The sequence below is a fragment of the Oryza glaberrima genome, chromosome 2, assembly GCF_000147395.1.
Source record: "Oryza glaberrima chromosome 2, OglaRS2, whole genome shotgun sequence".
Classification (NCBI taxonomy): domain Eukaryota; kingdom Viridiplantae; phylum Streptophyta; class Magnoliopsida; order Poales; family Poaceae; genus Oryza; species Oryza glaberrima.
The window spans coordinates 3,848,509-3,875,046 of NC_068327.1; the positions used below are offsets into that span (position 1 = coordinate 3,848,509).

The following is a 26,538-nucleotide window of genomic DNA, read 5'->3' on the forward strand; positions in this document are numbered from 1 at the left end:
GCTGCTTTCCTTCCACGCAGCGATCAACACAAAAAGCTTCTCTTTCCCTTCTCCTCCTCGGTGATCTGTCTCGCCGGGGCATCTCGAAAAGCATCCGACTCCGACGCCGCCGCGCGCCACCACCCGGCCGATCGCCGACGCCGCAGCCGCTGGAAGCAGCAGGGACGACGGAGAATCGGAGATGGACATCGAGGCGTTCATCCACGGCGGAAGCGGGGGCGGCGACGCCGACGCCGACCACCCGCTCGGCATCTTCTCCGCCGCCGACCTCTCCGGCTTCGGCTTCGCGGACTCGGTGAGTGATTGATTACTGATTATTATGCTGCCTGCTGCGACTACGTAGTATAGTAGTAGTAGTAGTAGGGTGTGTTTAGCTTCACGCTAAAATTGAAAGTTTGGTTGAAATTAAAACGATGTGACGAAAAAGTTAGAAGTTTGTGTGTGTAGGAAAGTTTTGATACGATGGAAAAGTTGAAAGTTTGAAGATAAAATTTAGATCTAAACTGGGCCGTAGTATTAAATTCGTGTGCTAAAATTAAGTTGAACACTTGCTGTATTGGATGGCTTGCAGTAGCACGTACGGTGCTTGTATATGCGTTTTTTTAGAAACGTGCTTGTATATGCTTGACTAGAGTTTCATGTCTGCGAAATTTTCGTTAATTGCTGCTGATCAGCTGACTCCTACTACCTTTCTCAAGTAGAAGACTGTTGGTTCATCCTCTACCATTTTTTTACTTGTACAGTAATTTTTCATAGTTGGTACGAAAGTACTCCCTCCACCTCCAATCCAATATACTCATATACTTACGTGCAACTTAATGCGACATATCCTCATACTATGAATATGGATAGACAGTAATAAATTTACTCTTACTAGGAGTTTTTTTTCCCCGATTATATGGAAGACACACATCACAACACAAGCACACCAAACTTGCACAATTTTAGTTCGCGAACGAATGATGTCTTGTGTTTTAAAAGAATTTATTTGAATAGCCCGATAAGAGGAAATCATGAATTCTAAAGCATGGAAGAGGAGAAACCATTTTAGGTTAACAGCATAACATGAGAGTTTCCGTTGTCATGACAGGGTTTGATTAAGTTGGTATTAAGGACTGGTGATAAGTAATTCTTTTCATATAAGGAAGATGATTACAAGCCCTGGTTGCTTATCTTAAATCGTACTTGATTCTTGATTTGCATGATTGATCACTCGATTAATTTTACTTATATTTTTGTCCAAGCAGAGCACCATCACAGGGGGCATTCCCAATCACATATGGCCCCAGTCCCAGAACCTGAACGCACGGCATCCTGCGGTCTCCACGACAATTGAGTCGCAGTCATCAATCTGTGGTACGGCCTCACACTCGTCATCTTCCACGATTTTCATCAATTATTCATAAGACTGCAACAATTTGCACACAAAAATACTTGTTGTTCGATGTACTCAATGATTTGCTACTGTATTGCACACTGAAAAGCACATGCAACTTGGATTTTTCAACTCATGGAGATTTCAGCGATGGACATCCATGGACAGTACCAGTACTGTTACTGTGTCATGTACTGCATCAAAATTGTGTTTATTGATGAGGCACAAACAATGTTCAGTTTATTTATTTGTTCTTGCTCACTCTCTGTTCAATCTTCTGTAATCAGCAGCAGCAAGTCCCACATCAGCTACCAATCTGAACATGAAGGAGAGCCAAACTCTGGGAGGCACAAGTGGTTCGGATTCTGAAAGTGAATCGCTGTTGGATATAGAGGGTGGTCCATGCGAACAAAGCACGAACCCGTTGGACGTGAAGAGAGTGAGAAGGTATTCCAAGAACATAAGCGACTATGTCAAGCATTTTGTCTGTCACTGCGTGAAAAATTATGGGCATATTCGCTAGTAGTAGAAGTTGAACATTGCTTTTCAGAAGGAATGTTTGACAAAGAACTTGCATGAAACGGTTGGGGGCTTCAAATTACAGGATGGTGTCCAATCGGGAGTCTGCTCGGCGATCGAGGAAGAGAAAGCAAGCTCACTTAGCTCATCTCGAGTCACAGGTAAACTGATATGATCTGAAGTTTTGTACCAGCCGAACATTTGCCATTGTTCAATTCAAACAGTAACAGATTGATTCGACTAACAAATCATGTGCCAATTGGTAGCTGTAATTCTGAGTCAAAATGCGAAATGCTAGTGCCGGTTCTTTCAGATTTCCATAGCTCAAATCATGCTCTTGTTTGTCAGGTTGACCAGCTCCGGGGCGAAAACGCATCGCTTTTCAAGCAGTTGACGGATGCCAACCAGCAATTCACAACTTCTGTCACGGACAACAGAATCCTCAAATCAGACGTTGAGGCCCTCCGGGTCAAGGTGATCATTCATCTCCATCTTCATCTGCACATTGCATTGCTCATCACTGTAGCCATCGTCAAATCCGTCCTGCATTTTCGGCCGGTTTCTGAGATCTGAATTCGTCCCCGTTTGTAAGTGCAGGTGAAGATGGCGGAGGACATGGTGGCGCGGGGGGCGCTGTCGTGCGGGCTCGGCCACCTGGGCGGGCTGTCGCCGGCGCTGAACCCCCGGCAGGCGTGCCGCGTCCCCGACGTGCTCGCCGGCCTGGACTACGCCGGCGACGACCCCTTCACGGCCGGGCTGTCCCCGCCGGAGCAGTTGCAGATGCCCGGCGGCGAGGTGGTTGACGCCTGGGGCTGGGACAACCACCCCAACGGCGGCATGTCCAAGTGAAACTACTGGTCCTACTTCTATGTCAGCTCAGCTACGTTTGAAACGTGATGTGTCCAAGTGAACGGACTCGAGTTTTTCAGAGTCCTCGTGTCGAAGTGTCATGCACTCTTCCCTATTCCTGTAATAGAACTGACTAGCTAAGAGACTGAAAGTCTGAAACTACGAAGTATAAATGTGGTGGAATTTGGAACTATTTTTTTCTGATCTGGTTGAGCTTGCCTTCTGAATTCATGATCCATCATTGGTGAGAGCCTGGAGAATTCAGGTAAGTGACCAAATGGTCGAAAAAATTTCATCTGGTAGGGATATGGTAAATCAGATTTACTCTGAAAGTGAATGCTTCGTTTCTGAACAATTCATGGTGATAAATAATTGAGTGCGATTTCTATGCTTCAAAGGACTCTAATAATGATCTGTGAATGGTTAAGGACGATTTAATTTACAATTACAATGGTTTGGTTCAGTTTTGATTTTGCTCTTCGTCCCTTCCCGCCATCTCCCTCGCGCGCTCCCTCTCTTCCATCTCCACCACCAGCTCGCCGTACGCGGCGGAGGCCAAGCCGCCGGCCTCCGCCGTGGCCGCCAGCGCCGCCGCGAGGCCGACGCAGATCCTCTTCTTCCCCTCCTCCTCGTTCCACTCCTCCTCGCCGCCGCGCCGCCGCGCGGCCGTGGCGACGGCGGCCGCCTCGGCGGCGAGGGCATCCACGGCCCTGGTGGCCGCCTCGACGTCGACGGCCTCGACCGCGGCGGCCCACGCGGCGAGGAGGCGCGGCATGTGCTCGCCGTCCGCGACGCAGCTCCGGGCCCACCCCCAGAGCGCCGCCGCGTAGCCGCGCTGCGACTCCGCCCACGCCTCCATCGCCGCGCCCCACCCGCGGAGCTCCGCCCCGAGCGCGCCCGCCGCCGTGGCCGCCCGCGCCTGCCCCGGCGGCGGCGGCGGGCCCCTGACGCCTCCCTCGCCGCCCGCAGCCGCGCGCGCCGCCGCCGCCGACGACGACGAGAGGAGCGCGCACGCCTCGTCCGCCGTGCGCTTCATCACCCGGTGCGCATCGGCGATCACCATCCACATCCTCGCCAACCTAAAACATCTCAAACAAATTAACAAAAAAAAGAGGAAAAAACATCTCAGAAGATCAGATCGATGGATGGATTGGCATTGTTCTTGCCCTCGGATGAGCTGGGCGAGCTGGGGGAGGAGCTCGTCGTCGCGGACGGCGGCGATCCGCTTGGAGACGGCGTCGACGGAGGTGATGGAGATGTCGAGCTTGGTGCGGAGGTCTCTCATGGCGGCCCTGGTCCTCTCGATGGCGGACGGCTCGGCGCCATTGGCGTCCTGGCTCCGCAGCAGCGCGCACTTCCTCTCGTACGACAGCCTCACCCGCTCCCCTGCCTTCACCACCACCGCCATGGAAAACGAAATGAAAAGCTCGGAGCTACACGAAGACGATGACGTCAGAGTTTTGAAGATATCGGGGTCTCTACCTTGACTTCCTCGTAGAGCCTCTTCTCCCACTCGTAGAGCCTATCGAGGCTCTCCTTGTGGCTCTTGAAGAGCTCGAATGGCTCCGGCGAGACCTCGCCGCCGCCTTCCTCGTCGTCACCGTCGCTCGGAGCAGCTGGTCGGACTGTCTACAAGACATCAATGATCAATGATGGAGAAGAAGAAGAGGAAGGAATGGATTCTAATATTTCTTCTCTGTTAATTAAATGGTTATTTTTTAAAAAAATAGCAAAATATATTTATATGTAATATATCACTTATATAAGCTTAAATTTAACTTTTACTAGTTATAAAAAAATAACAAATTGAACCATAACTAGTATACCTATATTTATATAGGGGACATATTCGGTCAAAACTATCAAATAAGTAAAACCCGTGGAAACCATGTTTAAAAGTTTTATAAATTCATGAAAAAATTACTAGAGATTGGTACAGGAATGAAATACATTCATACCAAATCTCAAGTCCAAACTCAACTTCATTTGAGAGAAAAAAAAAGACAAATTTCATGTGAATAGTAACATAACAGTATTCACCCGAAATTTGTGATATTTGGTATGAATGTAATTCATGCATGTCCCTATCTCTAATAATTTTTTCATGAATTTACAAAAATTTAGATATGGTTTTCACATGTTTTCACTTATTTGATGGTTTTCACTTGATATTCCTCTATTTATATATAACTATATTTGTAGTTTAATTTGTTATTTTTGTTATAACTCGTAAAAGTTGAATTTTAACTTGTATATTTGTAAATGTAATACATCAATCTATTTTGTTAAAATTTTTAGAATTATTCTATAACTATTTAGTTTAGATGCGAAAAACGGGTGAATGTTCATCGAGTACTTAAAAACCTTCCTGAAGAGGAAGACATTGTTTGCGAGAGATTAACTACAAGAGGCTGTAATGGCGTGCGTGTACCTTTCCTCTGGTAGGGGACGACCTCGAGGAGGACGGAGACGTGGTTGGCGGTGTCGACGATCTTCACGAAGTGGCCCTGGATGTCCCTCATGGCCTCCGCCATGCTCGCCGGTGGCCGGTCCACGTACACGGTGAACCCCGGCGTGCTCTGCTGCTCGATCTCCGCGCTCGCCACAACCCTCAGCTCGTTCTTCACGCGATCCACCGTCTTCTCTTCCTCCTCCTCCTCCGCCATCGGCCGCTCCACCGCCGCCGGCGAAGCTTCCGCCTGCAGCTTGACATCGCCGTCGCCGTCGTCGTCGTCGGCGGCGTCGTCGCTTTCTTCTTCCAGCTCCGGCATCTGCTCGTCATCTTCGTCATCGCTTCTCCTCCTCCTCTCTTCGTCATCTTCAACGCCATAGCTCACGTATTGTTGGTGATCGTGATGGAGCGAGGAGAAAGGGTCCCAAGAGACGAAGTCCCATGTCGTTGTCGGCGGCGGCGGCGGCGGCGAGGCCGGCATGGCATTCACCGGAGCGTACGACGAAGGGTGGAAGAGCTGGCCGGGATCCGCGCCGAAGAACCCGTCCACCGTGACGGTCTCGGCGGCAACATCATTCTCCTCCCACCGCTGCTCCACCTCCACCACCGGGTGCACCGGCGCGCCGCCGCCGACGCCGCCGGCGTCTGGTCTCAGCCAGTTCATGACAAGAACCTTCCTCTCCGGCGAGCACGGCCGGTGCCGGCACGGCGCCGCCGACGACGCCGCCGTGTCCTGGAGGAAGTAGAGGTGCTCGTCCTCGGCGAGGCAGTAGAAGAGGGCGAGCGAGACGCGGCGGAGGGAGTGGGCGTAGGCGACATGGGAGGAGGCGAGCAGGTTCCTCTGCGCGATCGCCTTCTTCACGAAGCTCCTCCGGTCATGGCACGTCTTCACGGCCGCCTCCTCCTCCACCTTCTTCGACGACGAGCACCCCATTTTTAATTTGATCTTCGAAATTCAGATGAACCGGGGTGCTTTTTATCCATATGTGTGATGAACACGAATCAGATAGGGGATATATATATAGGGAGCGTATCCTATGCACACAGGCCCTCACATGTACACACCGTGTACACCAACTAAAAATTATCACAAAAAATTCTAGGAAAATTCATACATATACTTTCAATAGTATTACATCTACGTGCAAAGTCGCATCTTCAAATTCATTCTACATAGAGAATAACAAAAAAGATAAAATTCTGACAAAATTGCAACCTTAAAACTGTCAGATTTTTTGGTTTTTTTTTGTTACGGCTAAAATATAATGAATTTGACGTTAAGATTTTAACCCTAGATGTAATACAATTGAAAGTATGTGTATGATTTTTTCTAGATTTTTTGGTGACATTTTTTAGTTGGTGTGCACGTGTGTACACGTGAGGGCCTGTGTGCATAGGATATGTTGCCATATATATATATATATATATATATATATATATATATATATATATATAACTGATTTGATTGTGTGTTTGGTCTCTGCAAGGAAAGAACATTTAATTTCTTGGATGAGGTAACTGAAGGTGCTTGCTTATACCAAGGGATCCTTTTGTGGCTTTGCAAGATGAACAAAGGCAGTGGTGATTCATATTATTCTGAACTTCTGTTGTAAGTTAGGGAAAAACTAATGAAATTGAAGTTCGCAAAGGATCTTGCACAAGGAAGAAATGGATACGACCGAGACAGGTAAAAAGGTCTCGATGCATGGAGGAGAGTCTACCATTGACCCACTTTAACTCAATTAAAAATAAAAAACAATTCATACTGAGGCATTTACCATTTAGGCTGAATGTTTGTGCAGGTAATCGAACTTGCAAGTATTTACTCTGATGCCTGAACTACGAAGAGTATTACTCGTTCCGTTTCAGGTTATAAGTCTGCTTTAAGTTTGGTTAAGTTTATAGGAAAAAATAGAAATATTTTTAACCTAAGACAAATTTATATAAAAATATATTCGATTACTGATTTGATGAAACTAATTTAGTATTGTAAATATTACTATATTAGTCTATAAATTTTGTCAAACTTAAATTAGTTTGACTTTGATCAGAGTTAAAATGACTTATAACCTGAAATAGATGGAGTAGCTAGCAATCGATAATATTTTATGTGTGGTATTAATGTTAGAATATAACGAAAATGCCAACCGCGGAGCTCGGACGACTACCCGACCAGCTCGGGAGCTAGCTCCGACGCTGCTAAAAGGTTGAGTTTAAATGTTCGTTTGAACAAGGTAATTTGCGACGACTGAATAAACTTGATAGTTTATGCTGCCCTTCTTAATTTATTCATCGGATTATTGAAATGGATTATTTGCTCCACGCTTTAAAAATATGGTTGCTCAAAATTCTTTTCTTCTTTATTATTTACATAACTTCTTTCTAAAAATATTAACATTTTTTTAAAAAAAATTAATTTATCCCTATAATTAAATAGATAATCCGTAGAAATAATCTAAATCAAACGGGCCGGTAGCATATTGACTAACAAACAACAAGTTATCTGAATTTAAAGCATCAGTTTGAATAAAAAAAGTTGTGTGTACAAAAGATGCATGGTGGAATATAATGCACCTAATGCCAAATCTGAAATACCAAATCCACGTTAGCTGCCGAAACTTATATCTCCACCTGAAATTCAATCCCCTCTAAAGGAGAAAAGTGGATTTAACTGCATTTTTGTTGTCATATATGGTTTTATTTTTTTGTACAAATTTGAATAGTTTTACATGGATTTTCTAATTTTGCATGAATTGTGAGTTTGTCCTGTTTAGGTTAGAACAATTCATTGTTCAACCATTTATCTTTGAAAGAATGGGCTTTGTTCAAGGGGTTAGGTAACAGCGGAGCGGTGTGATACCTATGAAAAGCAAACGGAAAATTTTAAATTCCGGGCGGTTAATAAATCTAGACACTTCCTAAATACTATATAGGGGAAGGCATGGATATTTTTTCATCAATTGTAATTAGAACATATATTGATTGGTAAAATTTGACATTTTAGTTTTTTTTTTGCGAGGAAACAGGGATCACTTTATTCAATCAAAGCATCGACACAAACTAGTTGTGCGATAGCATTACAGCTATTGTCTGGCCAGAAGTGAGTAAGTTCCTCCACTCGGCCTTTATTAGCTAAAACATGACTAATACGGTTTTGATTCCTATGCACCTTAGCAAGACTAACAACCCTGTTTCCCATCATGAGGTCGTGCACCTCCTTGACTAAAAACATCAACTCCGATCGGACCAACTCCTTGGACTGGAGCAAATTCAGCATCTCCTGGCAATCAGTTTCTATGATGATCGATAGCAGTGTCCATTGGAGAGCCATAAGTAATCCCTCCCGACACGCCATCAGTTCCGCTTCTAGAGCACCTGTACATCGTTGGATGTAACCACAAGCTGCAAAAATGACTTCTCCTAGTCTATTTCGGAGCACCACACCCAGGCCGCCTTTCCCTGTATCAGGTTGAAAAGAACCATCAATGTTCAACTTCATCAGTCCCTGATCTGGCGGCTTCCATCTGTGCAGAACATCATCTTGGGGATTGACTGTCCTATGCACTTTCTTCACCTTCGCACAAACCACATGTTTGCCTTTAACCAGATTCGCTTCAGGTTTCTTCAGACATTTTAGTATTTGACCCTAACATGTTTTATATTTATGGAAATATAAACTATAAGATTTATATATATCATATTTAGCAATACTTTTAATGAACATATTGTATGCTAATTTCAAATGTATTTACGGAACAGAAACTAACATTTGGACATCACAACAGAGTATATTCTGAATACTTACAACTATGTGTCTATGACAACTTCAGAGTTGTATATCAAATTCAATTCAATTTATTTTAAAAAATTGCTTCACACAATATTATACGGGAAAAAACCGCTACTACTTACTAACCTGACATGTAAAAACTCATCTAATAGTATCACTGTTATTGTAAATCAAGATTCCAAGCTCTTAGAGCATCTCCAGCAGGGACCTTAAACCCAGTCCCTAAACAAATTTTGAGGGTTAACATAAAAAAACTAGATCCAACAGAGACCCTAAACCCAGCCCCCAAAATGAGGAGGCCCTCAGATCCACCCCCAAGCCCCTAGTCCTGGGGCTCCGAGCACAGCCCCCATCGACATTTTTCTGGCCCCAAACGACAATTCACTTTCGCGCTCTTGTCACATTCCTGCGCGGCACCGCGACGCTGGATCTCATCTGGGCTCCGGCGCCGGTGGCCATCGATTCCCCTGCACCTCCGGCAAGATTGGCACAAAAAGGTGAGAATTTCCCCTACCTTTGTCGCCCATCATCCGCAAGGGCCTCCGGCCGCCGCCCTCACGAGTCCGCCGTCCACATGGTGTCGCACGACCTCCCGGCGGCGGTTTGCACGTTGCTGTCCACACACCACCCCGCACAGCCATGGTCCTCCCGCTGCAGAGCCATCGTCCCTACCACTGTCCACCCGCATGCCGCTATCCGCTCCCCGGCAGGAGAGCCAACGGCTGCCCGCCCCCACGCTGCCCCATTGGTCCACCGGATGGAGGGTCGCCGCCTGCGCACTGCCGGAGGGCCACTGCTTCAAGCCAGCCTACACGCCGCCCTTTGCTCGCCGCTCTCTGCCCCCTAGAGTTTTCTGGATTGAACTAATCTGTGTGGTAGGAGTACTACTAGCAGAGAAGTAGTAGTATTATACTTGACCACTTTTTGTGCTGGACATTGATTTGTTTTATATATTTTTTAGAACTGTAGGAGTAGTAGACTTCTTCGGTGGTAGAGAAGAATCTCAAACACTGTGCTTGTACTAGTAGCACTGCATTGGATTGTGGCACTGTACATACTAGTAGCACTGCACTGAACTGTCGTTGCTATGGATCAATAGAGTTATCAGTTAGTATGTAGCACTTCTTTTTATAGGCTTTGATTATTATGAATATAATTGTCTAGTTTGTTATTTGAGATAGTGGAAATTAAATTTTCTTATGGAACATTTGTGGGCGCTTCATGGTGCTCGATAGTTTGTTTCGTTGCATTTTCTGTCAACTATGGGTCGTGTTCAATATTTTCTTGTAGGACATGTCATTCTCATGTTAAAAAATTTGAATTCAAATTTAAATCATGGTGTTTAAAATTGTAAATTTCAATATGGTTGAATTTCATGCGCTAGAATTATTTATGTTTGAATTATTGTGGTGTTAAAGTAGACACAAACATACAATTTATACTAAAATAAAAGAGAAAAAGAAATAGGGGCTAAAATATAGGGGGCTACTGCTATAGTTAATGCTATTTTTAGAGTCCTAAAGAATTGGTGGCAGCCCCCATTTGACCTTTAAGAGCTCTTACTGCTGGAGATGCTCGTAGGTGTCTTTTCACATCTCGAAAGGCGACAATGCTGTGCACTTAAAAAAGGCCACAGATTCTATGACCCACCGGCCCACATGTCAGCGTCCTAAACCAACACGAGACGCAGCGCTCGCAACCGTATCAGAAAAGAAGAGGCGTCCTCCAATCAGAGCTCGAGACGAACCCAATTACTAGCAGCACCAAAATATAATCAGATCCGAAACAAAAAGAAAAACAAAAAAAAACAAGACGACATCTATTTAAGGCAGGATCCACCTCACCCCCGCCCCGCCCAAATCGCTCCCTCCCCTTCCCTCCCCGACCAGATCGCGACACCGCCACCGCCGATCCGAAGGTCGGCGACGACGACCACCACCGCCGCCGCCCTCGTCCTCGCCGCCGGCGGCCATGGCGTTCGGCGACCGCATCACCACCTTCGAGGACTCCGAGAAGGAGAGCGAGTACGGCTACGTCCGCAAGGTCCGTCACCCCCCCCTCCTCCCCCCCTCTCCGCTATACTCCTCTGCTCGCATTGCTTCCAATGTAGATCCCACCGTGCTCGTTCCGCGCGATCCCGACGGGGCGCGGGCTCTGTGGCGGCGGGGGCGTGGTCGGATCGGGGCTGAATTGGCGCCGAGATTTGGTTAGGATGGGATGGGGTGGTGGTGGTGATGGCGCGGATTGCTTTGGGGATCTGTCGCGGGCGGGTGGCTAGATAGGGCCTTCGGATCCAGTCTGGCATTGGTGGCTAGCTCGCTTGGTCGGGTGGGGTTTTGCGGAGAGTCCGTGTTGCTGCGCGGCTCTGCTTGAGATTCGCATGTGGTGTGGTGTTCTGATCGCCAGTCCGTACCACGCCATCATATAATGATATGATCTTTTGTTGCAGGGGTATCGCTAATAGTTTAGGTTTTACTGTGAACTCGTGACTAGAGCGGTGCTCAGATGTGTTTTGACAATTTGACTGATGGATGGCATTGCTATTAGCGTGGTTGGATGTAAAAATAAAGTTGTTCGTTTGTTGTAATTTAAGAACCACTAGAAGATACACTGGCTTCTATTCCTCTCCCGGATTATGGATTGAATGATGAACCCTGGACGAATAGTGTGCACTCTCACTCTCTGCTTAATTTCATCGAATTTGCTACTCCCCTTGTTCTAAAATATAACAACCTAGTACAAGATTTGGCATCACCTAGTAGGAGATCTGTCTAGAATCGCAGTACTCGGTGTTATATTTTGGGATGGATGGAGTATCTATTTAGAAACAATACACATCATTCCAAAAATGCCATAGTTCAACTGACCGTGCCACTCAACAATGAATTGCGTCACTCATGTATTTCTAGATAGGTTTATGCTAGATTTAGTGTTTGTTAATGCTAAACTGAGTTTTCTCATACTTATGTGTTGGAATCGTAGATCCTATTATGAACTCAGTGCTATCGTATCTGTCTGGTAGAATATTTAGATGTCATCTTATGCTAAGATCTGCTTCCTAGTTATATGCGCACTAGTAATTGCCCTTTTTCTTTTGTGTGATGGCATGTTTAGCTCTTAATTTCATTGTGTTGATGAACATTATTGATCGAATGGGTTGTTTTAGGTCTCTGGACCTGTGGTTGTGGCTGATGGAATGGGAGGTGCTGCCATGTATGAACTCGTCCGTGTTGGGCACGATAATCTTATTGGAGAAATTATTCGTCTTGAGGGGGATTCAGCTACAATTCAAGGTGTGGAACAGCTCTTTAGTTTCTATCTTTAACAGCATACAGACACGAGTTCTGATAGCAATTATATGCCTGTTGAAACCATAGTCAATATCTAACATCAGAAATGTTGTTATTTGTGTATCACAGTTTATGAGGAAACTGCTGGACTGATGGTTAACGACCCTGTTTTGAGAACACGAAAGGTGCTTTTTTGTCATTTATTAAACTGATCTGTCAAGCGTACTTGTTTTTGCTTGTTTTTAACACATAAAGGTTATGCCTGCACAGCCCCTGTCGGTTGAGTTGGGACCTGGTATTCTTGGGAACATTTTTGATGGGATCCAGGTACTTCAAGTTGTGAATGTGGAGTAATTTCATTTATTTTTTAAGCTCCTTGCACTCCTTGTCTGTTAACTCTTGTCATGTCCTTTTTCCTATCGTGTTTGCAGCGCCCTCTGAAAACTATTGCTATTAAATCTGGAGATGTGTACATTCCGCGTGGTGTCTCAGTTCCTGCCCTTGACAAAGATGCTTTGTGGCATTTTAAGCCAGAAAAACTAGGTAAAGTATTTTGTATACTTCAGGGGGGAAGGGGGGGGGTTACCTTTTGTTATCCTTTTTCATTTAGCATGCAGTGCAAGGCACTCTAAAATCATCTCCTATTATCATTATGCTGCAGGTGTTGGAGATATTATCACGGGTGGAGATCTATATGCTGTAAGTTACCATGAATTTTGAGTTTCGTCTTATATGGTTATCATGAACACTATGCATCAAGATAGTAGCTTGAGATCTGTCATCATTAATCATGTGCCTTTGCTAAAGTTTTCTGACTATATGGCAGATTGTCAATGAAAATACTTTGATGCAACACAAGGTTGCTCTTCCACCTGGTGCTATGGGGAAAATAAGTTACATCGCCCCAGCTGGTCAATATAGCCTGCAGGTTAGTGGATGCTATCAGTATCACTTTATCCCATGTCCTATTGATCTGCATGCATTCTAACTTTGCTTAACCTTGTATGGAACCCTGCTTTTGCTATAAATGCAGGATACAGTGCTAGAATTGGAATTTCAGGGTATCAAAAAGGAATTTACCATGCTCCAGGTAAACAAGTTCCATCTTTTATGAAGATAACATGTCTGAGGATTAAAGCATTAGTTTAATCTGTTGTACTGCACTACAGACATGGCCTGTGCGTTCACCAAGGCCTGTTATGGAAAAACTTGCTGCAGATACACCTCTTCTTACAGGACAGGTTTGTACAGAACCTACCATGGTTCTCACTCATAATAATATGTGCTTTTCCTCCCCATTTTTATTAAGGTTTCTGTGTTGAACCACTAAATGCTCAAAGTACTGTTTTCCCCCTCTTTTTTCTACTCAACTAATCTAATTCTTATATACTTTTAAACGATCCCAGCGTGTACTTGATGCATTGTTCCCCTCAGTTCTTGGAGGAACATGTGCCATTCCTGGAGCTTTTGGTTGTGGAAAGACTGTCATTAGTCAGGCACTTTCCAAGGTGATCACTATTTTTCTATTCCTCATTGCCATGTAGTATCTATAGAAACTATACTCTCTTTTTGTTGCCTTGATCACATCTTTGTACTGAGATGAATAGCCTCTCAAACTCTGCAGTATTCCAACTCCCAAGCTGTGGTTTATGTCGGATGTGGCGAAAGAGGAAATGAGATGGCTGAGGTTCTCATGGACTTTCCCCAATTGACAATGACGACAGAGGATGGACGTGAAGAGTCTGTGATGAAGAGAACAACACTGGTGGCTAACACATCCAACATGCCTGTCGCTGCTCGTGAAGCTTCCATTTATACAGGTAATGGTGTATTGCTCCTGATTGATTGCTACATTAAGCCATAATAGTGTCTGATATCCATATAGTGTGCCCTACTTTGTCATATAGTAGTTGTTTTGTTTTTTAGTTGTCATATAGTTGTTTAGTTTTGTATGGATCCCAGCAATATGATGTTACATCAACCTGGACATGCCTACTTATTTGGTACGAGTACTAGTTAACATGTATCCACGTTTAGAATCTTCACACCGCACAACAGTGGCTGAAAGTACAACATTGATGATATATGCATCTTTGTCCCTGGTTTATCTGTGTATAAGAGATGCAGGGCAAAACGAAATGTAGATGCGCATTTATTCCTGAGACCCACACTTGTATATTATTGTGAAATATATGATAAAATCTTGATGATGAAGGCATTTCCCTCCCCAACTATATTTTCAATTGTTGCTATCCAGTTAGATTTTTTGTAACATTGGTTTATCTATATGTTTAATTTCCTGTTGCTTTGGTCATTTGGACTGCTATATGTATTTTATGGACCTTAAGTTCATCACCAATGATCTCATTGTAAACAAAATCTTATATGACTTTGCCCCCCAGGAATTACGATAGCTGAGTATTACCGTGACATGGGTTACAATGTCAGCATGATGGCTGATTCCACCTCACGATGGGCTGAGGCATTGCGTGAAATTTCTGGGCGTTTGGTACGTTGTTTTTCTTCTGCCATACTTGCCCTCATTTCCTTTTTGTATTTCTTATCCTAGTGTACTTTAACTTGCACAAAGCTCTGTCCTATTCTCATTGGAAAGACAATCAGCTTCCGATTTCTTAAACGGTGTGCCGACATATTTACACTAGCAGTTATTCTTTCATTGTGTTTTCACTAGTAGTTATGACAGCCTATTTACACTAAAGTAGTTATAGAATCAATTTACATCATTTACTGCAATATTACCATGTATGGCTAAAAATTGCTAACTGCTAATATAGCCTTTGGAAATAGAATACTTAAAAGTTAAGATTGTTATAACTCATTCGTGTTGATTTTTTGAATATCTATTTTATGTTAATATTCTAATGGGCAATGCCACATTTTTGTTATCCAGGCTGAAATGCCTGCAGATAGTGGTTACCCTGCTTATTTGGCTGCAAGACTGGCATCTTTCTATGAACGTGCTGGTAAAGTAAGGTGTCTTGGAAGTCCAAAACGGGACGGAAGTGTTACAATTGTAGGGGCTGTCTCTCCACCTGGTGGTGATTTTTCAGATCCTGTTACCTCTGCAACCCTTAGTATTGTTCAGGTAAGGAAGCAGCTAAGTCTGTCATGATTAATAATGTTTATCGTTTCAGTGTTGTTAAACCACATGTTCTTGTTTGTAGGTCTTCTGGGGATTAGATAAAAAGCTTGCCCAGAGGAAGCATTTCCCATCAGTGAATTGGCTCATATCTTATTCGAAATATTCTAAGGTTTGTTCTGACAAGCAACTTGCTTAAATAGTTTATTCTCCCCTCAGATTCCAACTGTAAGTTGATTTAGACTTGTGCACAAAGATTAAGAAAGTACTAAAATGAATTTGTTGCCATTCATTTATTTTCATGAAAATGCAAGAGAATTGCGTTTCATTTCATTAAGTGGAAGAAAATAAAGTAATTTTTTTTGTTGCCATTCATTTATAGTTTTATACTATTGAAAAAATGGAACATTTATTTGTGAGAGCTGTAGCACTTATTTTATTTGACAAGGGCAAACATGAAAGAGTTCACTATAAGTTGTTTTTACTTTGTTCTAGTCAAACTTAAAAGTTTGTAGAAAAATATAGCAACATTTTCAACACAAAACAAACATAGTATCAAAATATATTCAATGTTACATTTGATTAAACTAATTTGATGTTGTAACTTGTAAATGTTGCTAATTTTTTCTATAAACTTGGTCAAATGTAAAGAAGTTTGACTAGGAAAAATGTCAAAGCGACAAAATATAAAACGGAGAGAATAGGAAGTAGTTGAGAAGGCTAAAATGGCCAGAGGAAGTAGACAACAGGTCTCTAGAATAACAGAACTATACAAGTTTCTATGGTTATAATTTGTTCTAATGGTTTTTGGTCTTCTAACTCATTTTTTTCAATGAAATGCTAATAAGTTTATATTTGAACATTTTCCTGTTCGTTCGCATTTGCTTTGATGTTATGTGAAAATACAATGTTTTGTGTTGCAGGCGCTTGAGCCGCACTATGAGAGGGAAGATCCAGATTTCATTGATATTAGAACAAAGGCACGTGAGGTGTTGCAGAGGGAAGATGATCTAAATGAAATAGTGCAGGTACTATTTTGAGCCTTGTGAATATTTACTCTCCTGGAATTCCACGATGGTTTGACCTGTCTTATTGAAGTTACCTTTTCTCATACTGTCGTATCCCTCCTGGCTGTAATGCTTCTTATTAATCTGCATCATGCAAATGTAACATCCTATCAGAAGTGTTCGCACATATTGCTTGTCTACCATAAGTGCTTTGTACCAGTTTCTTGGCATTTGTTCACTTAATGGTCCTGCTAATATTTTGAAAATGATAATAAACTTGACCTTAGTACGTACATTATTTTTAAACAAGCTGTGGCATAAGTAAGATTTGAGCTTTTGTTGTTCTTTGTGTGATATTTATTGTTGACTCTACCCCACATTCAGCTTGTTGGTAAAGACGCACTGGCAGAATCTGACAAGATTACACTGGAGACAGCAAAACTTCTGAGAGAAGATTATTTGGCACAAAATGCATTCACCCCGTGAGTGTTAAACCCATTTGATAGTTCTACTAACCTGTGTCATAATCCACATTAACTAATTGATCAATTCTGTTGCATGAAACAGATATGATAAGTATTGCCCATTCTACAAATCTGTTTGGATGATGCGCAACATTATTCATTTCAACACATTGGCAACCCAGGTAAATTCTCTTACTTGTTCCAGGAATTCGATAATTTGCCAATTTTCTTTAGAAAACCAATCCTAGCTGACTAGAAAATCATGCCAAAACTTTCCAATAATCGTGTTCTATCAGCTGTCACTGATGCTCGTGAGCTTATATTTAAATCAATCTGGGTCACCTAGAGGCCCCAAATCCCAAGATCATAGAGTGGCGTGAAACTGAGACACTGGTTCCTGTTTGATCTAGAATTTCTGATTTCTGGAACAAAAAGATAGTAGTATGAGTTGGATTAATATACGGAGTTCTAGGTTTTGGATTACTGGCATAGATAGGCTCTGGATCGATTTGTCACTTGAATTTAAATAATTGAATCCTAGCATGGGCATCAGCATGGAACTTCAACACTTAAGGTATCATTTACATTGAAAGGTGAATGAGTGGAGCTAATTGAAGACAACTGAACTGATTAGAGGCACTGTTTGTTGTATGTCATATAAGTTACTCATTGTTTACTCATTACTCAATATAATCACAAATAGGATATTCCCATACAAAAGTAGCATAAGTACTATTTTAATAATCTGTATGCTTTTATTGTTTTATAGGCGGTGGAGCGGGCAGCTGGTGCTGATGGACAGAAGATTACATACAGTGTCATAAAGCATCGCATGGGCGATCTATTCTACCGCCTAGTGTACGCATTTCTACCCTATTTTCAAGTTTCTAACACTCGCTGTGTAGATTGCAATATGACCAATGGTATTTGTTGCTTGTCACAGGTCGCAAAAATTCGAGGATCCCGCAGAGGGCAAAGAAGTTTTGATTGCGAAATTTCAGAAGCTGTACGATGACCTTACCGCCGGGTTCCGCAATCTAGAAGACGAAGCACGGTGAATAATTATTGTAGATTCTGTGTAAACAATAAGGATATATCACGAAATGTTCTATAAAAAAAACATGGAAGCATTCCATTTGCTGCTACCGAGGCTCTAGGTCGAGATCATGTAGAAATTTTCCTGCAACTATACGCGCCGTCGTCGTTTTGTCAGGTTTTGATCCCAAGTGCTCGATGGACACGCCATTATTTCTACTCTATGTCATTCATTTATCATCTTCATTCACATCATTGTAATAAACATGGGCATGTTTATAGTCGAATAAATACGATGTCCATCTGTTTAAAAGTCTTCGTTGAAGGTCATTCATCTTTATTTGTTCGTTGAAAAGCAAATGTTGCTTAGCTTTTAGGTATCTGGCTGTGGCAGTTTATGATGTGGTACGATGAGCAGGTAAGAGACATGTAATTAACTTTTTGAGTACTCTTTTTTTCTTTATTGTACGATTGAAACTTATAGGCCAGAAGTATGAGTTAGTCACACCAACTAAATGCATTTAGACCTTTGTTTCTGTATGTCAAATTGGAAGGCTGGAATTACGCAGCCAGGTTATTAACACAAAACTCATGTGGTAGGCAGATTAAGCCAATCCACGCTAATAAATATTGATGCTGACTCGCAAAACAATCAAAATCATGCTAATTTTTGCTGTTTTATTGCCATTATTGAATCCCTTTTGCACTATGCTGGAACTGGAAGATGCTGAAGCTGGAGAGTGGCTAGACAAAGCTATGTCCAGTACAGATACAGTGCACATTGGCATATTATTCCAACTTGCATACTGTGTTTCTTGTCTGGAACGCAGCAGCCTGTACTTATTTGACTCGATCCATGTGAATGGTTTCCACAGAAATTCCAAGCTTTATTAACATTTGGGGCCAATCAATAATGTCCAACTCAAATCAACGGATCAACCTTATAATATTTTAATATATTATTACATTGTGATCCCTGTTGTAAGTGTGTGCAGAGTTTTAAATTTGTCAATGTTGTCTTCTCCTAAACTCCTACTTGTTTGGCTGGATTCTCCTTTTGCAATATACTTTATTTATTTCAACCTAAAATTCTCCCTTTTCTTTGTTGGTTATATTCTATTTCCAAAACAGAACAAAACAATGTTGTTTCTGACGTGTACAACTCCTACAGATTAGCGATAAAACGAGTGTTGTTTTGACTTTTGACACTTTGAGCATGAGTATATTAGAGTTGGTTTCTCTATTAATTAAGGTCTAAGTTAACATCCGGTGTAGTGTTTCAAATCATACGATGATCCATCGTCCACGGCAAGGCATGCATATGCCTGAAATTGAACAGTCCAAAACAGAGGTCAATAACCGCAGCTTCGTGGGGGCACGACAAGTCTGTGAAATATTCTAAGGGCAAAAACAATGAGCCTAGCATTATCATTTATTGAGGACAATTTGAGCATAAAAATGTTATCCACTATTGGAGACACATAGAATAAAAAAAGAGAGGCAAATTTGGCAAAACTGCATTTAATAGTAACTAGTTCATGGTACAGTGAAATATTCCCGCAATGCCTCGTTTGTTCACAATATTTATCCGCGGTACAATGTGTACATAAAATTTGGGCAATTAATACATGATGTACTTTACCCGCACAAAGTATTCAATTAGATATATAGAGAGATAACACTTCGATAAACCAAAAACTCCTAGGATTTGCCAATCCGTTCTACCATTAGTTAATCCTTTCATATGCGTATGACGTGGGTTTTGGTCACGTGTTATTATAAACAACAAATGCTAGATTTCATCTTCAACTACTACTACGTACAAGGGAGAGTGGAATGTCAAATCATAAAAATCCCTGCAATAACCACATTCTCCTATGTTGTTTTGTGCACAAACACAATGGATCAATATTGCCATGTGAAAGAATATCTGGGCAGTCAATAAAAAAAATGTATACACTACTATAGCACATCAGATGATCTGGAACGTCCGATCCATACATCGGACGGCCATGATTCGTTCCCAACTGTTCAGTTCGGCCCCTCTTGTCTGTCGATCCAGTGTGATCGAGTCATATGAATAGAACTGAACTCGCCCTTCACTATCTCAAAAACCAAGAGGAGAAGAAGAAGAGAGAGGATCCCAACCCCACCACCTCTCCTCCTCCTCCTCTCTCTCTCTCTCTCTCCGATCTGCCTCGCCGCCGCCGCGGCTGCTCTTCTCCTCTCGCCTCGCCTCGTGCGCGCGGCGAGTTCGACCTCCTCCTCCTCCTCTCCGAGCCCCCGCCTCCCCTGGCTGCGGGCGGGGGGTTTCGAGGGGGTGGACGCGGCATCCGTGTCGGCTTCGGCTCGGATCGAATTCAAAGGTATCGCTCGAGCTCTCGCTGCTCTTACGGCGGCGCTTGATGAGCACCGCGGCGTAGATTGTGAGATCCATCGGGAGTTGGGATTGATTTCCTTCCTTTTCCAATCAGTTTACCCCGGATTTATTTTATTAATTTGATGATACGTGATGGTTTAGTATTATTGATAGCAGTTTGTTTCCAATATTGATTCGACGAGGGTTTTGCTCAACCCTATATTCCCCACGTTAGGTCCGGCTCCTTGCGCCGGTATTCACAGCTAATTGTATTATGACACTTAGAGTGTGATTTGTGGATTAATACTTTGTTGAGTGTGATTGGTGGATTAATACAATGAATAACCTTGCATTTGCAGAAGAGGTTGGAAACCTTGGTGGTGTAGTTAGTGCCACCGCCCCTGTTTGGAGTGGCATGTAGTTTTCGCAAGGCTTTGGTTATGATTTTGTCGATGGCGAGGAGATGAAGGCATCGCAGGTGTGGCAGCGGGGCAGCAAGGACATGACAGCCATGCCCCCTCCGCGCCAACGAGGCGCCGCCAAGAAGCCCATGTGGATAATCGTGCTGCTGTCGCTGGTGTGCGTCGCGCTCATCGGGGCCTACGCGTACCCTCCGCGCCGCTACTCCGCGTGCTACTTCTTCGCTTCGAGCGTCTGCACTCCTTTCAAGGATTGGCTCCCTACTGTGACCCGACGGGAGCGAACAGACGAAGAGATCGTCTCGTCTGTTGTTATGAGGGATCTCCTTGCAATGCCCATGCCTGTCTCGAAGAATCCAAAGATTGCCTTGATGTTCTTAACACCAGGTTCATTGCCCTTTGAGAAACTATGGGAGAAATTTCTACAGGTGTGGCGCAGATATACCCATCATGTGCTTCTTTCTGTAATGAGGATGGAGTTTGTACTATGTATAGATGCATCAACATCTAGTTTGTAAAATTTATTTGCTTGAACTTCTGTGTGCAGGGTCATGAGGGTCGATATTCCATTTATATCCATGCATCGCGTGAAAGACCTGTACATTCTAGTTCTTTGTTTGTTGGCCGAGAGATTCATAGTGAAAAGGTACTAATGTTCACCCCCACACTGTGTACTTGTTTGTTTCTTTTCTTGCTTTATCTTAACTCATCTGCTTAGCAAGGTGTTATGAACAATAAGAAATGTTGTTATGCATTGACAACTGTTCCTTTTGTTTATACTAAGAAAGAAGAAAATTGTGTTATTGCTTGGATTAGTTTTCGATGACTATAAGTGAGATTACATTTGCAACCAATGACCTGCATATAAGGCAAGCTTTTAACAAAGAAACTCTATGTTGTTAAAATAAAGAAAAAGATAATATCTAAATTCAAAAAGAAGAAGATTTGAGCCTAGGTGGTGGTAGTGTACACAACCCACACCCATCAGATGAGCTAGGCTTAGTTCACTTTTTTTTTTTAATCTGGCTTGTACTTCCTGTGTTTAGGAAATTCCATGTTGGTTCTCCTAAGAAGTTCTTACTTTTTAGTAGTACATTTTGCAGCAAATAAGCAAAAGGACTGTGATTTGTCTTTTGAAATTTTTGCTATCAGTGATTCCTGTAATTTCTTTTACATCCAACATAGTATTTTATAATTTGTTTTGCAGAACTAAAGCATTGCATTGTCTTTGTATGTGCAGGTTGTATGGGGGAGGATTTCAATGGTTGATGCGGAGAAGAGGCTGCTAGCAAATGCATTGGAAGATGTTGATAATCAATTTTTCGTCTTGCTATCGGACAGGTTTTGTTTTTAAAAAACTTTGCCTGCAAAAAGAAAATGTTTTTGTTGCACTTTGTTAAGATCCTTTTTATTTGTTTGACAGCTGTGTTCCACTACATACATTTGATTACATATATAATTTTTTGATGGGAACAAACGTCAGCTTCATTGATTGGTAAGAGCGCTGAACTCATATTTTGATCCATTTGACAAGAGGAAAATATAGTACATACAAGTGCAGGAAATAGCTACTGTCAGAGCATGTAATTCTGCTTTAAAAAAGTTCTTTGGTATATTGATTATAACATTTCTACTTTAATTTCATCTGTGACCTAGAGAATAACTGGGAATATGAAAATCAGGAATATTTCATCATGCATTTTATTCTAGATCAATCTTTTGGCTTATATTTCTTTACAAAGGAATACCCTTGTTACATCACAAGAATGGTGTAGAAAACGTTGGTGTGTTTTGACTTAAAGAATGGAATGCATTAACACAGAGCTATGATCACCGCACAATTTTCTATCTCCCCTAGTCACACATGTTTGTGTGCGTTTTTCATTGTGTTTTTTCACTCTATCAGCTTCCTTGATCCTGGACCACATGGAAGCGGAAGGTATTCTGTGGAAATGCTCCCTGAAATAGAACAGAGGGACTTCAGGAAGGGTGCCCAGGTTCATATTTTTACATTACTACTTTATTATTCTTCAGAATGTTTACTACCCCAAAGTTTGTTAGGCGCTTCATATATTCTTGGTTTAGAGGCATTCTTTTAAGTCAACATCTTCAGAAACTAGGACATTTGTTTGTGAGAATGATGATATATCACTTCCATCTTTTTATGCTTTTCTGAGTTGGTTTTCGTATGTGTTGTAGTGGTTTGCTGTAACACGAAGGCATGCTTTACTGATTTTAGCAGACCACCTTTACTACAATAAGTTCGAGCTGTATTGCAAGGTATGTTCCTCCTTCATTGATTGTTAATTGTTGATGCCTATCATGCTATAGTTCATTTCACGTGTACAGTGAGTTATTTTGGTAGCATCTAAACACAAATCCTATTACTATAGTGTATCTAGTAGATAAATGAAAATAAATGCATCTTCATGGTGTTCATTGGGAACCAGCCAGTAACAGGCATCACAGTAGGTACCAGGGTACCAGGATTTATCCCAAAGAGGGAAAATGATACCCTGGTGATACTGTCAGAATGAAGATCAAAGCTAGGATGTTAGTTGAGATATGAAATTTGGAACTGCTATTGGCAATTGTAAAGCTTTAGTAGAGACGATAATTTGGAGATGAACTGAATTTAAGACTTGTGCCACTTGGTTCTAAGTTTTAACTGCTTTAGCCATATGCTACAGGAAATCAAAAGGGTGTTAACTCGTCAAGAAAAAAAAATCGTGAAGCACGTGTTTCATATCGTTCAAATAATGTATATATACATATGTTATTTAATACACCAATTTTTTTCTGCTTTTTTGTGTTCTGCAGCCAGCAGAGGGACGCAACTGTATTGCTGATGAGCATTATTTGCCAACCCTCTTCAATGTCAGTAAATAATATTTTGAATTGATATTTAGCTTTCTTCTTGGTCCCTTGCTTTTCTTTCATATGCTTTCACTTTCATCTTCAGATGGTAGATCCTGGTGGAATCTCTAATTGGTCAGTGACACATGTTGATTGGTCTGAAGGAAAATGGCATCCAAGGTCGTATAGAGCTATTGATGTTACCTATGCACTCTTGAAGAACATAACGGTATGCTCTATATCGGTAAATGGACACATGCTTTCGGCCCTTTGCCAATTGACATGTCCTCTATGTGTGGACACTTACCAATGTACTTTACTGTTGTGTAGGCTATCAAAGAGAACTTCCGTATTACAAGTGATGATAAGGTAATATAGCAAATCTTCTTTTTCACTCAAGCACAAAAACAAATATACCATTACTAGGATTTTGGTGATGATTACTGTGTTTGTGCACTTGTCTGCAAACACCTGAAGATATTTGCTTTTGAGTGTCTGCATGCAAAGCAGTCAAGGAATTTAACTAAAACATAGAAATGTAGCTCCTACATGTAATATTGATATGTACATTTATCACTATCGCAGAAAGTTGTGACAATGACACCCTGTATGTGGAACGGAACAAAGAGACCATGCTACCTTTTTGCTAGAAAGTTTTACCCAGAAGCTCTCAACAACCTACTGAAGCACTCCAGCTACACGTCCACTTGAGCTCTACACGATTCTTTGCTTTTGGCCTAGGAATTCCCTAGGATTTATTTCTTCTTCTATTTTATGTAAATTGTGAAATTGATATTTAGCTGCGTAACACAGATTCAGGGCCAGAGACATATCAACGTTGCTGCGGCAATGGCGATGTCTTGCAAATTCTGAGTCCCTAGGTAGGGCTGAGGCGATATTTATTTAGTTTTGACACAGCCCTCATTGTAACATGTTGTGCTTTTTTGTATGTTGCTATGAGCTGCTTCTTCACGCCCACATTTTCTCTTTTCTTTCTAGTTTCCTAGCTCCTCCCATCTGTTGAGGAATAGGCGTTTTTGTCAGATTGGAACTGTTATTATATGATCCATTCTTTGTAGACATGAAGAGATTATTATGACACCAGCACAACCTTACAGTTAATCTGCCCTCTTAAGAGTTTTGTTTACACATACTCCGTTTCTGATGTGCATCATTTTCTCTTCGTTTCTGCTGGGAAAGTGTTCTACACCGTAAACTCACCAATTTAATCAACGTACGTGTAAATAGTAATTAGTTGAAAATGGCAGAAAATTATTCGAATACATCTGATTTTTATTTTCAGCTTATGCATCGTTTTCATGTTATTCAGCTCTGAAGTGAAAATACACGCGCATCTGAATTTCTGAATGTAAATCAGTAACTCGTAGAAAGGGTATGTCTTGTTGCTGCATAAGCATGTAGCCAAGGGCATGCATGTGGTTTATTATAAGTACAAACTTTCTTTTACAAACATTTTACAAACGATGTGATTAAATGGAGGGTTTTCGGGGACAGCAGCTGCGGGCGATTTATGATAAATGTGTGGTTATTTCTGAAGCTTTTACATTGGTAACTCTTGTTCACTACTCTAGGGGAGGCTAGAGTAGCATGGCCATGGCTTGATCTGCCATCTGTTTGGCAGGAGAAGCTATCGGCTTTAATTGTTACGGTCCTTATTATAAACCATAACGACTTATTAGCAATTTAAGAAAATGATATGTGAGTAAAATTTTATATATATGTTCTTAGTGATTGAAATGCCAAATCTGAAAAAAAATACTAAGTTGAAAAACCATCAAAATCAAGTTTTACTATTCAAATTTTGGCTTTGGCTTATAAGCCATAAGGCAAACAATGAGGCATGTAAAGTGGCTAGTGAGCGATGTAATTGTTCTTTGATCTAATAAAATTACCTGAATTTTAAAAAAAACGATGTGATTAAATCTTGATGTTTTAAAACTCCAATCGATGTGATCAAATGGTTTATTTCTTTATCACTCCGAATTTATTTAAAAGCTCCTTTACTAGCCCATTTCAACAGCCCATCTCAAGTGAGCACAAAGCGAGAGGGAGGACCCAGCCCACCTCACCCTCAAAAACCCTAATCGAGCCCCTCCCGCATCCATCCAACGGTCAAGATCACCCCTCCTCACGATCCAACGGCCGATACCACTTCACCGAACACTATAAACACCCCACTCACTCTCCCACCTCCCCCTTCTTCCTCCCCACCCACCCGCCGCTCCCTCGCCGCCGCCGTCGCCGTCGCCGCCCTTCGCCGCCGCCATGACGACGAGGTTCAAGAAGAACCGGAAGAAGCGCGGGCACGTGTCGGCCGGGCACGGGCGGATCGGGAAGCACCGGAAGCACCCGGGAGGGCGCGGGAACGCCGGCGGGATGCACCACCACCGCATCCTGTTCGACAAGTACCACCCGGGCTACTTCGGCAAGGTCGGGATGCGCTACTTCCACAGGCTCAGCAACAGGTTCCACTGCCCCGCCGTCAACGTCGAGCGCCTCTGGTCCATGGTGCCCGCCGAGGCCGGCGCCGGCGCCGGCAAGGCCCCCGTCATCGACGTCACGCAGTTCGGCTACACCAAGGTGCTCGGCAAGGGGATGCTCCCCCCAGAGAGGCCCATCGTCGTCAAGGCCAAGCTCATCTCCAAGGTCGCCGAGAAGAAGATCAAGGCCGCCGGCGGCGCCGTCCTCCTCACCGCCTAGGTACTCGGGAGCTAGGGTTCTTGGCTTCTTGCTATCTATCTAAAGTGTTAGCTTCTTTTTTTATCTCTTGTTGTGTTGGAAGACAAAGCAAAGAAAGACTACTTTTGTGCTGTTGCTGCTGTTTTTTGTGTTATGGAACAAATTGATGGTATGGCTACTAAGATCTGTGGTGGCTATTCATGAGTTTTGATTGAATTACATGATCATGTAGGTTTATGTCAAATATTTTTGTGCCGCATATCGTTCTGATTATTATTCTTGATATCGAAATGCTATTGGGAATGGATGGTTTGTCGCATCAA

At 42.5% G+C, this 26,538-nt stretch overlaps 5 protein-coding genes across 6 annotated transcripts; 4 read left to right on the plus strand and 1 right to left on the minus strand.

The window, feature by feature from the left end:
- Window positions 1-2,936, plus strand: LOC127761064 (bZIP transcription factor RISBZ4). Of its 2 annotated transcripts, none has more exons than XM_052285274.1 (6): window positions 1-295; window positions 1,248-1,356; window positions 1,666-1,822; window positions 1,980-2,055; window positions 2,243-2,368; window positions 2,492-2,936. In XM_052285274.1, the coding sequence occupies exons 1-6, from the start codon at window positions 182-184 to the stop codon at window positions 2,741-2,743; spliced, it is 834 nt and encodes a 277-aa protein (XP_052141234.1). In that variant the 5' UTR covers window positions 1-181; the 3' UTR covers window positions 2,744-2,936. The 2 variants fall into 2 exon arrangements, with proteins under 2 accessions (XP_052141234.1, XP_052141233.1); XM_052285273.1 differs by having other exon boundaries at window positions 2-295; window positions 1,663-1,822.
- A 110-nt stretch (window positions 2,937-3,046) lies between these two features.
- LOC127761062 (protein ALTERED PHOSPHATE STARVATION RESPONSE 1-like) lies at window positions 3,047-6,213 on the minus strand. Its single transcript, XM_052285272.1, has 3 exons — window positions 5,175-6,213; window positions 4,226-4,368; window positions 3,047-4,133 (listed from the first exon to the last, which is right to left on the minus strand). The coding sequence occupies exons 1-3, from the start codon at window positions 6,127-6,129 to the stop codon at window positions 3,204-3,206; spliced, it is 2,028 nt and encodes a 675-aa protein (XP_052141232.1). The 5' UTR covers window positions 6,130-6,213; the 3' UTR covers window positions 3,047-3,203.
- Window positions 6,214-10,789: 4,576 nt separating this feature from the next.
- Window positions 10,790-18,199, plus strand: LOC127763588 (V-type proton ATPase catalytic subunit A-like). The gene is made up of 19 exons (XM_052288338.1): window positions 10,790-11,028; window positions 12,152-12,278; window positions 12,405-12,460; window positions 12,546-12,602; window positions 12,707-12,818; window positions 12,937-12,974; window positions 13,102-13,203; window positions 13,309-13,365; window positions 13,445-13,516; window positions 13,682-13,783; window positions 13,900-14,095; window positions 14,678-14,784; window positions 15,187-15,381; window positions 15,461-15,547; window positions 16,299-16,403; window positions 16,767-16,864; window positions 16,950-17,028; window positions 17,616-17,704; window positions 17,790-18,199. The coding sequence occupies exons 1-19, from the start codon at window positions 10,957-10,959 to the stop codon at window positions 17,902-17,904; spliced, it is 1,866 nt and encodes a 621-aa protein (XP_052144298.1). The 5' UTR covers window positions 10,790-10,956; the 3' UTR covers window positions 17,905-18,199.
- Window positions 18,200-19,995: 1,796 nt separating this feature from the next.
- On the plus strand, window positions 19,996-24,650 carry LOC127764245 (glycosyltransferase BC10-like). Its single transcript, XM_052289098.1, has 11 exons — window positions 19,996-20,247; window positions 20,600-21,087; window positions 21,207-21,305; window positions 21,900-22,000; window positions 22,083-22,154; window positions 22,566-22,656; window positions 22,859-22,939; window positions 23,480-23,536; window positions 23,622-23,744; window positions 23,846-23,884; window positions 24,101-24,650. Exons 2-11 carry the CDS (start codon window positions 20,704-20,706, stop codon window positions 24,224-24,226), a joined length of 1,173 nt encoding a protein of 390 aa, XP_052145058.1. The 5' UTR covers window positions 19,996-20,247; window positions 20,600-20,703; the 3' UTR covers window positions 24,227-24,650.
- A 1,075-nt stretch (window positions 24,651-25,725) lies between these two features.
- On the plus strand, window positions 25,726-26,459 carry LOC127764354 (60S ribosomal protein L27a-3-like). Its single transcript, XM_052289227.1, has one exon. It carries the CDS (start codon window positions 25,802-25,804, stop codon window positions 26,234-26,236), a length of 435 nt encoding a protein of 144 aa, XP_052145187.1. The 5' UTR covers window positions 25,726-25,801; the 3' UTR covers window positions 26,237-26,459.
- Window positions 26,460-26,538: the final 79 nt, after the last annotated feature.